The sequence below is a fragment of the Osmerus eperlanus genome, chromosome 3 (assembly GCF_963692335.1).
Source record: "Osmerus eperlanus chromosome 3, fOsmEpe2.1, whole genome shotgun sequence".
Taxonomy (NCBI): Eukaryota; Metazoa; Chordata; class Actinopteri; order Osmeriformes; family Osmeridae; genus Osmerus; species Osmerus eperlanus.
Genome location: NC_085020.1, coordinates 12,399,959 through 12,412,376, shown reverse-complemented (window position 1 = coordinate 12,412,376; position 12,418 = coordinate 12,399,959). Strand labels below are relative to the sequence as shown.

Genomic DNA, 12,418 nt, shown 5'->3' with positions numbered 1-12,418 from the left:
ACTAATTTCATGAGTCAAATAATGCAGCCACATTCTTAAAATGCAAATGCATTTCTGGAAATGCATTTGCATTTGAATTTTGGTAATGATTTGCTTCAATAACCTGCAGCATTTTTAGATAGCAATCGACTGAACCTCAATAGCGCCTACCACGACTGGGTAAAACATTGCTCTATCCAACCAGGCTAGATGTTACGCAAACTGCATTTTCGGGGCGGAGTCACAGTAAAACAAACCAAGGAAGGAAGGTCATCTCGGTTGCCCACTAGCCCAATTTATCTCTCAAGAGAGGAAAGATAGTCGCGTTTATCAACACAAGTCTGCAAGTGCCGTTACTATACCGCCGCAGCCAAAATGTCCTCGATGGATTTGGAAAAACTAAAGATGACGGGCGCTGGACGAGCGATCGCCGTTCTTACTAGTGGTGGAGATGCACAAGGTACGATGAAATCAAGCCCACTGTTGCCAAAGTCGACAATTGTGTTTCAGTCCTAAATAATCGAATCGATTTAAAGAAATGTTAAATGTTGCAAATGTTAAGAATAAAGAAAGATCGACAGTGCTTTTTAGTGGGTTATTTTACAAGGCTACGACGATGAACCTGTCTGACAGATCGTGTTAACCACGTAGACCACAGAATATACTCCTTTGTAGATTCATTAATGTACCTATGTTAAATTGAAGCCTATGTATGTTTCTTGAACGTGGTTGTATCTTCATGCACAGAACGTTCAAGTCGTAATCAGAAACTGAGTCTTAATCATAGCAACGCCCACGGTAATGGGCGTGAAGTATACCTAGTAGCCTACGTGCTCCGTATCAGCAACCGCTTGGAAGATCAATTGTCTACGGAACAAATTGGAAAACGAATCATTCCTCTGAACTTGTGGTCCTTCTGTAGCTATTGGCCATCGTGATTGACGCAGTCCAACTTAGTCTATAGACTGCAGTGACTGATCGATTGTTACACTGATTGACTTAGGGAATATAAATGACCTTCGTCCCCAGGCATGAACGCGGCTGTCCGCGCTGTGACCCGAATGGGCATATATGTGGGAGCGAAGATGTATCTAATCTATGAGGTAATCATCTATTCTCCAAGATGAGATTAATTGCGTATTATTATCAGACATTTTGAATCATACACAAATATCATTGTGAATGATTAACTTGGAGTCACTTCTCATGTTTTACATCAGGGCTACCAAGGGCTGGTGGATGGAGGAGACAACATTAAACTGGCCCACTGGCAGAGTGTGACTGACATAATCCAGCAGGTAATAATGGAGGCTGCATCCTGCTCCTGGGAGTCCTAGCCAGGCTCAGGTTATGACAAGATACTGTTAAGATACTGTTCTGTAACAATAGTTGTACTACATGGACAATGATTCCACATCTCTCTCTCTCATCGGCTCTGTCTTACCCTCCCTGTCTCTTTATTTTTTTCTCTCACTCTTTCTCTCTTTTTCTCTCAGCAACGTTATTGTTACTGCACATACTGAGCTATTTCTTCTCTTCCTCATCCTTCTTTCTCTCTTTGTATCTCTTCTCTCCTGGCCCTCTAGTTCTGGTTGAGAACTGGTAAGAAGTCCCGCTGCATGTGGTGTTTAGCACCCGTCACTAGATCCTGCTAAGGAGATCTGTTAGCTATGGTCTCAGCCCAGGCCTTCCTGCTATGCATTTTTGAAGAAGCCTTGTTTTGTGTGTTGAGCCCAACATTGTCATGCAGTTGTACAAGTGGAGTGAAGGGCTTTGTAGAAGCCCTGTCTTAATCAATGTAAGAGATTTGTGGCCTCAGTCTAAGGTCACTGTGATTACATCATTGTGAACGGCTTTGCAATGGTCATTTGGCCATTGTTAGCTACCCAGTGGCTCCACCCAGATCTGGTCATAATGAGGTGTCATCTCATTGTCGTTGGTTGTGTACTTCATGGTAGTGCCTGCCTGCTCTTTCTGACCTAGTACCAAAGCTAGCTTTGAACATCCCGTTCGGCCCTGCACAGTCCTTCTGCAGGTGCTTTGGAATATGCTTGCTTTGTACAGGTAGTAAATAGAGACTCATTTTATGAGGACTGAGGGGCACTCCTTTGTGCTGTTTGGTACCACTCTCCATGTTATTGATGTCTAATTCTGGGTAATCCATGGACATTGATCCCTGGGTCAGACAAGTTGTCCTGATACTACCTGAACCATCCATTGTCCCCAATCTGGTGTGACTATAGGACTGAGATGACTGAGAGAAGTCTGTGTCGTTAGTGCTGACGACCGTGTGTGTTGTATTTTCCTTCCAGGGGGGCACGGTCATCGGCAGCGCCCGCTGTAAGGCCTTCACCACCCGAGAAGGGAGGCTGGCGGCAGCCTTCAACCTGGTGAAGCGCGGCATTACCAACCTGTGCGTGTGCGGTGGCGACGGCAGTCTCACCGGGGCCAACATCTTCCGTGGCGAGTGGAGCGGTCTGTTGACAGAGCTGGTGCAGAAAGGTATCTATGGTTGATTCCCAAACACCTGAACAGGTGCTGCTTCCTGTCCGGGAATGAAGAATATCCTGTTTGGGGGTGTGGGTTAAAAATGTGGAGGTGTGGTTTTAATATATTTTGAATGTACATTTTTTGTTTTGTTTTCTGTGTGTTTTTTGTGTAGGGAGGATCACAGACACACTAGCTAAGCAGCACAACCACCTAAATATCGTAGGGCTGGTGGGCTCCATTGACAACGACTTCTGTGGGACAGACATGACCATCGGAGCCGACTCAGCTCTGCACCGCATCATGGAGATCGTTGATGCCATCACCACCACCGCCCAGAGGTAGTCTAACACAACACCGACACTACCCCAGAGTAGACACAACTTACATTTAGATCATAAGTCAACTCCATAACACCATCACTACACACCAAGCTAAATTCAAAAGGACAACACATTGTTGGTTCTTGGCGTGGTGTGCAGGGTGGGTGCCGATCTGGTGTGCCCGAGGTTACACACTGGAGGTCTGCAGACCAGGGGCTGAGTCCCAGGCTGGTCTCAGCATCTTGATGTGCAATATGTGAATGGAGCTTGTGATAGATGTCAACATCTGAGATCCAACCTAAACCCTCTCAGAAGATGTGAAAACATCTCTCAGAGAAGAGCATGGCAAACTGGATCATCTGGAACCTTCTCAAGATGAGAGATCTATCAGTGGAATGTTGTGCTCTGAGGATCTGTTCCTGTCTTTTCTTTGATGGATTTCAGCGTGTTTGTTCATGATCTGACATGTTCTCCTGCAGCCAAGCTTCTGCATGCCTTGTCTGGTCCATGGGCTGTCTGAACACAGACCACAGTGGAGCTTCACAGCATAAAATGACACTTGCTTAGGAAAATGTTTGTATGAACATGGTGTATCTAGCCATAAAACAATACCTGATGGCCATGTGTTGGTAGTTGTAAACCTCTTTCTTATGTTGTAGCCACCAGCGCACGTTTGTTCTGGAAGTCATGGGCCGCCACTGTGGGTGAGTTATATTAGGCTGATTTGTGCTCTTCCACTGATTGGTTTGTTTGCTGCACTACTGGATGTTGCAAACATAACTTAACTGTGTCAAGCAGAGATTATTCAGGATCCAGTACCATATTTAGTGTTTGCAGGTTCTATGCTAATGAGGCTATACTAATGCAGGTACTTGGCGCTGGTGTCTGCTTTGGCGTCCGGAGCAGACTGGCTCTTCATACCAGAGGCGCCCCCAGAGGAGGGCTGGGAGGACCGCATGTGTGCCCGTCTGGAGGGGGTGAGGCTTGGGCTGGCTCAGGTTCAGGGTTTGGGCAGAAGAAACCAGCATGGTCATGTTGGGAAGGAGCTAAAATGAAAAGGCTCTGGTCTTAACACTGTCATTGTTGTTGTGTAGAGTCGCAGTAAGGGATCCCGACTCAACATCATCATCATCGCTGAGGGGGCTATCAACAAGAACGGAGAGCCAATATCTTCCAACTACATCAAGGATGTATGTCTTTATGTCTGCTGTGTATTTGTCAAGCAATTGTTCATACAGGCTTCTGAGCTGTGATTGGTTTTGTGTTCCTGAGCTCATTCTTATATAATTAATTCATATAAATTAATCCAGCAGAAGTTATCTCAAGTAATGTCCATAAGGGGGTGGGGGGATTTGAATCTGCATCAACTTATTCTGCAGTCAAATGTCACTGAGCTGTAGCTATCTCCTTGTGGAGAAAGCTTGACACATCCCAGGTGGTGGTCATTAGAGTGTGTTGTGCTCTCTGACGTCTGTCCCCTGTCCCTGCAGCTGGTAGTGAAGAGGCTCGGCTATGACACCAGGGTGACGGTGCTGGGTCATGTCCAGAGAGGAGGCACGCCCTCTGCCTTCGACAGGGTCCTGGTGAGTTCGAGAATATGCTGGTCTGTGTTCAAATCAAGTCAAACATTATCCTCCCTTTTTACAAGCAATGTCACAAATGCCCACAGATGGAGTAATGCATCTGTAAATCCTTCTAATAAATCATACATAAAGGACAGTATATCCATACTGTGGTGTATATACAGTGAGGAAAATAAGTATTTGAACACCCTGCTATTTTGCAAGTTCTTCCACTTAGAAATCATGGAGGGGTCTGAAATTGTCATCGTAGGTGCATGTCCACTGTGAGAGACATAATCAAAAAAAAATCCAGAAATCACAATGTATGATTTTTTCACTATTTATTTGTATGATACAGCTGCAAATAAGTATTTGAACACCTGTCTATCAGCTAGAATTCTGACCCTCAAAGACCTGTTAGTCTGCCTTTAAAATGTCCACCTCCACTACATTTATTATCCTAAATTAGATGCACCTGTTTGAGGTCTTTAGCTGCATAAAGCCACCTGTCCACCCCATACAATCAGTAAGAATCCAACTACTAACATAGCCAAGACCAAAGAGCTGTCCAAAGACACTAGAGACAAAATTGTACACCTCCACAAGGCTGGAAAGGGCTACGGGGAAATTTCCAAGCAGCTTGGTGAGAAAAGGTCCACTGTTGGAGCAATCATTAAAAAAATGGAAGAAGCTAAACATGACTGTCAATCTCCCTCGGACTGGGGCTCCATGCAAGATCTCACCTCGTGGGGTTTCAATGATCCTAAGGAAGGTGAGAAATCAGCCCAGAACTACACGGGAGGAGCTGGTCAATGACCTGAAAAGAGCTGGGACCACAGTTTCCAAGGTTACTGTTGGTAATACACTAGACGTCATGGTTTGAAATCATGCATGGCACGGAAGGTTCCCCTGCTTAAACCAGCACATGTCCAGGCACGTCTTAAGTTTGCCAATGACCATTTGGATGATCCAGAGGAGTCATGGGAGAAAGTCATGTGGTCAGATGAGACCAAAATAGAACTTTGGGGTCATAATTCCACTAAAAGTGTTTGGAGGAAGAAGAATGATGAGTACCATCCTAAGAACACCATCCCTACTGTGAAGCATGGGGGTGGTAGCATCATGCTTTGGGGGTGTTTTTCTGCACATGGGACAGGGCAACTGCACTGTATTAAGGAGAGGATGACCGGGGCCATGTATTGCGAGATTTTGGGGAACAACCTCCTTCCCTCAGTTAGAGCATTAAAGATGGGTCGAGGCTGGGTCTTCCAACATGACAATGACCCGAAGCACACAGCCAGGATAACCAAGGAGTGGCTCCGTAAGAAGCATATCAAGGTTCTGGCGTGGCCTAGCCAGTCTCCAGACCTAAACCCAATAGAGAATCTTTGGAGGGAGCTCAAACTCCGTGTTTCTCAGCGACAGGCCGGAAACCTGACTGATCTAGAGAAGATCTGTGTGGAGTAGTGGGCCAAAATCCCTCCTGCAGTGTGTGCAAACCTGGTAAAAAACTACAGGAAACGTTTGACCTCTGTAATTGCAAACAAAGGCTACTGTACCAAATATTAACATTGACTTTCTCAGGTGTTCAAATACTTATTTGCAGCTGTATCATACAAATAAATAGTTAAAAAAAATCATACATTGTGATTTCTGGATTTTTTTATTTAGATTGTCTCTCACAGTGGACATGCACCTACGATGACAATTTCAGACCCTTCCATGATTTCTAAGTGGGAGAACTTGCAAAATAGCAGGGTGTTCAAATACTTATTTTCCTCACTGTATCTGTTCATCCAAACTAACATGCGTCTAGAGACAATGCCATTGTTACATGGCATGTATAAGGGTGTTAACCCATTAGTTAGCACATACATCATACCTTCCCTACACTTCTCTGAACCAGTGCTTTGTTATTCAGTTAAGATTAATGTGCGTCCTCCTGTGTGTGTGTGTGTGCAGAGCAGTAAGGTGGGTGTGGAGGCCGTGGTGGCGCTGCTGGAGGCGAGCCCAGACACCCCTGCATGTGTCATCGGCCTGTCTGGAAACCAGGCCATGCGGCTGCCCCTCATGGAGTGTGTGGAGATGGTGAGTTCCCCTCAAACACCTTGAACGCCACTCCTGGTTTAGATCAGAAGAACAGCGAAGGTAGATGTGCCCTCTGCATATTCTATCATAACCTCATATCTTGTGTTAGAATTGGCTGCAAACAATAAAGCTTTGTAATTCATATTTTGTGTCAGTTGCTCTAGTGGGTGTGGTTCTAGAATGGGGACTATGTTTATCTCAACATCTAACTGTCTGTCTCTGTCGGTAGACTAAGGAGGTGCAGAAGGCCATGAATGAGAAGCGTTTTGACGAGGCCATCAAACTGCGAGGAGGGTGAGAACACTGGTCCTGGAATTACACGCATGACTTCAGTACATTTTCCCACGTCATCTTTTTTTCTTCCTGCAATGATACCGTGTCTCCACTGTAGGAGCTTTGAAAACAACTGGAACATTTACAAGCTGCTGTCCTACCATAAGCCAGCCCTGACCAAGGTACAGGACCACTCTGTCTTTCTGATCCAAATGATCTCCTTCTGATACCTGAGTGCCCTTGTCATCCACACCATGTGCGGACCAGGGAGTAAGATGTTTGTGTTTGGCAGACTAACTGCTCCCTGGCTGTCTTGAACGTGGGCGCCCCAGCCGCAGGTATGAATGCTGCGGTGAGGTCGGCCGCCAGGGTGGCGCTGGCTTCCGGTCACAAGGTCTACGCTGTCAGCGATGGCTTTGAAGGCCTGGCCAACGGAGCGGTAGGTCTCACATCCTCATAACGACGACACTGGTATAGTTGACTCTTTGGCTCTACAGAGGCCTGGCCTGGTTAAAATAAAGACGGGTGTTGTGAATGTTGGGGCGAAGATACAAACATGTCTTCCTGCTCTCTTCCTCCAGGTGACTGAGATGATGTGGCACAGTGTGGCTGGCTGGACTGGCCAGGGTGGCTCCCTGCTGGGAACCAAGCGGTATGGAAATAGTACAGTACAGGAGATATGGCACGACTGTCAAGCTGTCAAACAATGCTAACAGTGTTGTCTCCTCTAACAGCATGAACAAGATAGCTGACCTGAATTTTGTGTCTCTGCTTTCTTCTTTCTTTCTTTTTAAATTTTTATCAGGACCCTCCCAAGCACGTGCATGGAGACAATTGTGGAAAACATCAACAAGTACAGCATCCAAGGCCTGCTGATTGTCGGAGGGTTCGAGGTACCAGTTGAAACCCCAACAGCACACCAGAATGCTCCAAACTAATATAATATTAGGATATGCCGCGAGGAAACTGTAGAGATTATCAGGACCAAGAATGTTCATGTACTTGCATGTCAAATCAACTTGAAACTTGATCATACCATCAATGTAATATTCCCTGACCTTCCATACCCGTGTTCTGCGTTCCTCAGGCCTATGAGGGTGTGCTGGAGCTGTTTGAAGCACGGGGTCGTTATGACGAGCTGTGCATCCCCATGGTGGTCATCCCAGCCACCATCAGCAACAATGTGCCCGGCACGGACTTCAGCCTGGGGGCCGACACGGCTGTTAATGCTGCCATGGAGGTGAGACAACACAGACAACATGTTGACCAGGAACAGTGCCCAGCATATTGCCTTATTTGACGTCGCTTGAGTGTCCTTACGACATCAAAGCCAGTTCATGTTTGTCTGGAGTTGTTTTATTTCAAGGTCATCCTTGCAGACGTCTGATTAGTTTCCTGTTAAAACAGATATGACGTCATGTTGATTGATAACAGGTAACGTGTTTTGTGATGTAATTGGTTTACATCCTCTCTGACTTCCTCTCCAGGGTTGTGACAAGATCAAGCAATCAGCTTCTGGAACCAAAAGGCGTGTCTTTGTGGTGGAGACTATGGGGGGTTATTGTGGATACCTGGCAACCACCACTGGTATTGCAGTTGGTGCTGATGCAGCATACATATTTGAGGAACCTATCAACATCCACGACTTAAAGGTGAGAAACAAGCACATTTCTACAAGGAAATACATGCATGAAAATGTGTAGCTTCCCATCTTAGGTGAAAATATTTGTTTCTTTTGAAATAAACGATTCAGATGACTTACTTGATGTACCAGATGACTTGGAGCTTTTTAAGACCCAAAAATATTTGTTTGTGATGTATCTGTATGGATTAGAAGGGCTAGAAACAATTATGCTTCTCCTGTCAGCATTCCTTGTCTTTGAAATGAAGCGCATCTTTTGACCTTTCACCTTCTGAACATTGAAATGATGTGCATGAGTTCATTTTGACCTTTCACCTTCTGAACAGTTTAACGTTTTCTTCTTTTTTTAACTGTATAACCTTGTCCATGTGACCCTAATGACCTTGTCCTTCTTAGACTAACAACCATGTCCCTGTCATTTTACAACCATGTCCCTGTCATCTTACAACCATGTCCCTTTCACAGACTAACGTGGAGCATTTAACAGAGAAGATGAGGAAGGATATCCAGCGAGGACTGGTGTTGAGGTAGGACACTTAATCTGTGTAGCAGGTCTCAGTCAACACAGCTCTTCAGTAGCTGTTGGACTTCCTCTGTGGTGGTTTCACTATCGGTGTTGTGCCTCCACAGGAACGAGAAGTGCCATGTCCACTACACCACTGACTTCATCCACAAGCTGTATTCAGCAGAGGGGAAGGGCATCTTCGATTGCCGTGTCAATGTGCTCGGGCATCTCCAGCAAGTAGGAAATTACATCACCGTATTCAAACTTGACATGTTATATTTCTTATCAAAGAGAATAATCTTGATTAGAATTCAACATTAGTCTCACACGCATGTCCTCATGTACATATATATTTAAATCATTTAGGACATGTTCATAACTATGCTATGCTTCTCTTCTCCAGGGTGGGGCCCCTTCACCCTTTGACAGAAATTTCGGCACTAAATTGGGTGTGAAGGCTGTGCAGTGGCTTTCTGAGAAGATGGCGGACAACTACAGACAAGGTACCTTGTACCAAGACACCTCTCCTCTCAGAGCAGGGAGGACAGTGGGATTAGAGGACAGTGGGATTAAAGGACAATGAGATTAGAAGACTGGGATTACTGGACTGTAGGATTACAGGACTGAGATTAGAAAATAGTGGGATTACAGGACTGCGGAACAGAAGACTTGGATTAGAGGACTGGGATTATAAAACTGTTGGATTATAAAACTAGTATTACTGGACTGTGTGATTACAAAACAGTGGGATTAGAGGATTGTGGGATTAGAGGAGTGAGGGATTAGAGGACAGTGGGATTGCAGTGGTTCCCAAACCTGGTCCTCAGGGCACCCTGTCCTGCCTGTTTGAGATGTTCCCAGCTCCAACACACCTGATTCAAATGAATGGGTTGTTATCCAGCTCTGCAGAAGCCTGCTTATGACCATTCATTTGAATCAGGTGTGTTGGAGCAGGGAAACATCTAAAACAGGCAGGACAGGGTGCCCTGAGGACCAGGGTTGGGAACCACTGGATTAGAGGACTGTGGACTGTGTTGTTAAAATGTCTGTTCTACTGTCTCAGGACGTGTGTTCGCCAACGCCCCGAACACAGCTTGTGTGATCGGCCTCAACAAGAAGGTCCTCTCCTTCATCCCTGTGACTGAACTAAAGGCCATGACTGATTTTGAGTGAGTGACATTGGAACCCTGGTCAGATTTTCTATTGCTGTCAATCATTATATTTGCATATATCATAATGGTTAGAAGGTGTATACAAACTGAAGAATAGATTGTATTTTAATTAGTGGTGGGCCGTTATCGGCGTTAACGCGCTGCGACTCTTATCGGCGATAAAAAAATATATCGCCGTTAATCTATTCTCAAAGTTGGGTTGGGAGCTGGGTCTATACTACGCAAGCTATGATGACTTTCACCTTGATATTTTAGCGCGGATGTATACCTAGCCGAATTGCACTGTAGGGGGCGAGAACGAGTCTTCGAACCTGTGTGTATGCCTTGTGTATGAAATTATCACATCAAACGTGACGTGCCAACATGGATGCAGCTATGAAGCCGCCTGGTTTGCTTCAGGGAAAATGTATTTTTAAGAAGCTTCCCAATGGAAACCTCGACAAGACTAAGGTTGTTTGCACCTTGTGCTATGCGGAATTCGTTTACTGTAGGAGTTCTTCCAGTCTCAAATACCACCTAAACGCTAAGCATCCCGGCCTTAGCTAATGCGGAAGATGCCGGGCCAAGCACTGATGTAGCGCAGGGGAAGAGTCGTCGTCAAACTACGATGTTTGAGTGCAACCGAGGCAAGCCCGTCAGCACAGCTCTATCAGCCAAGCTAACTAATCTAATAAACAGTTAATAAACACAAGTACATCTTATTGAACATAATTTATTTTCATCGCCAATTATCATAGTAGAATAGCTTTCTCAAGCAGTTTGTGATGCATTTTGGAAACAGGAGATGAGCTCCTGGTCTAATGCGCCACCTGGCTTGAGAAACCCGTTCTCAAAGACTTACTTTTAGTCATTATTTGGGTAGCACACATATTCTGAATGCCTTCGGCGGAATTCAAATGAGCCATTTTAATCTAGATTAACGCCAAGATTACAGTGAGATTAATCTAGATAAAAAAAAAAAATCTATGACCACCATTAATTTTAATATCTGGAGTTTTAGTTCAAACTCTGTGTATAATGACAACCGTCAACTGTTCAGCGAGAATTTACTGCAAACCTTTGCTGTAAACCATGGCATTTCTAAGTTATCTTCATCTCCTTGGCCTAGACACAGGATGCCTAAGACACAGTGGTGGTTGAACCTGCGTCTGATGCTGAAGATGCTGGCCAAGCACCAGACCAGCTTCAGCGATTACGTCCCTGGGGAGATCGAACATGTGACCCGCAGGTCCCTCAGCATAGATACTGGCTTCTAAACATTCTGGAACCCTTGAATGTCTTTCCATTCACCACCATTCCATCCATGATTTCATCTTTACATTCCATCCATGATTCCGCAACTGTCTTTCCTTTCTCTGTCTAAAGAGGAGTCCTTGTCCCTACATCTGTGTAATGTGCCTGAAAGACTGTTGAAACATACTGAAATCCAGTTTAAACCTCAGTTCCTTATTGTTGAAAAGCTTGCCATACCTACAGTAGGAATGTAATTGAATGAGGTAGACCAAGTATTGCTATGTACCTTTATAGAAAGATAATAATGACTACAAAACAAATCTAAAAGGCTGATAAGGTGTAGAGAAAAAATCCAAGTCAAGAGGGCCCAAAGAAATAGAAAATGTATAATACAAAAATGCAATATATAGTATAATTTTTATTTTACCTTATCCAAATTGTCTATATATGAATATATGAAATTATATATTTAAACACATTTGTTGAACAGTCAAAAGATCACACAGCATACACAATTCTTTGTTTATTAAAAGTGAAGTTTTGCTCAGGTCCCAATGCAAATCCATACTTTTGAATGTTTGTCACAGAGGGAAAATATCAGATTGTTGTGTTATGTAATTGAGCTTTGAGATGTACACTTACTTGGTGCTTGAACATGCTTTTTTGATGTCATGAACTGTAATGATGTTGAATGAAATTAACTTTTATTGTGACACTTCCAACATGTATTTTTAATGAGTGGCATTGGATCTTTTAGTTGTCTTAGGCCTTGACCTTGGCCTGTGCAATTGGTGTAGCTTTCGGTTGATGTTTGATAATCATTTGTAATCTCTAAATTGGGTGTTAAAGTGTGCGTCTCTTTTCTACTCTTTATAGAGGTAGATAACTGCTGGAAATCTTGTTTATCAATACAGTTACACCAAACAGTAAATCACAGACATTTTCAGAACACTGGGTAAGGTGCAATTACCTTTAAAGTTTAGGATTATTTGCTGTTTTTGCAATTGTAAAAGATGAGCTAAGTAGCAATGTCCACAAAGCAGAGCTGTGAATAATTGTTAATGTGAATTGTAATGTAATTTGAGGCTGTAGCATTAATATAAACACTCAGTTCTAAAGACGTTATTTTATTGACAATTCTTAGCCATTTGTTT

At 44.1% G+C, this 12,418-nt stretch overlaps 1 protein-coding gene across 1 annotated transcript; it reads left to right on the top strand.

Annotated features, from left to right (window-relative positions):
- The first annotated feature begins 202 nt into the window (after nucleotides 1-202).
- pfkla (phosphofructokinase, liver a) lies at nucleotides 203-12,384 on the top strand. Its single transcript, XM_062457286.1, has 22 exons — nucleotides 203-439; nucleotides 1,009-1,082; nucleotides 1,200-1,277; nucleotides 2,292-2,481; nucleotides 2,642-2,807; nucleotides 3,449-3,493; nucleotides 3,658-3,766; nucleotides 3,884-3,979; nucleotides 4,280-4,372; nucleotides 6,314-6,439; nucleotides 6,669-6,733; nucleotides 6,831-6,894; nucleotides 7,005-7,151; nucleotides 7,294-7,364; nucleotides 7,518-7,605; nucleotides 7,800-7,952; nucleotides 8,200-8,364; nucleotides 8,820-8,881; nucleotides 8,985-9,096; nucleotides 9,263-9,362; nucleotides 9,923-10,028; nucleotides 11,140-12,384. Exons 1-22 carry the CDS (start codon nucleotides 355-357, stop codon nucleotides 11,285-11,287), a joined length of 2,343 nt encoding a protein of 780 aa, XP_062313270.1. The 5' UTR covers nucleotides 203-354; the 3' UTR covers nucleotides 11,288-12,384.
- Nucleotides 12,385-12,418: the final 34 nt, after the last annotated feature.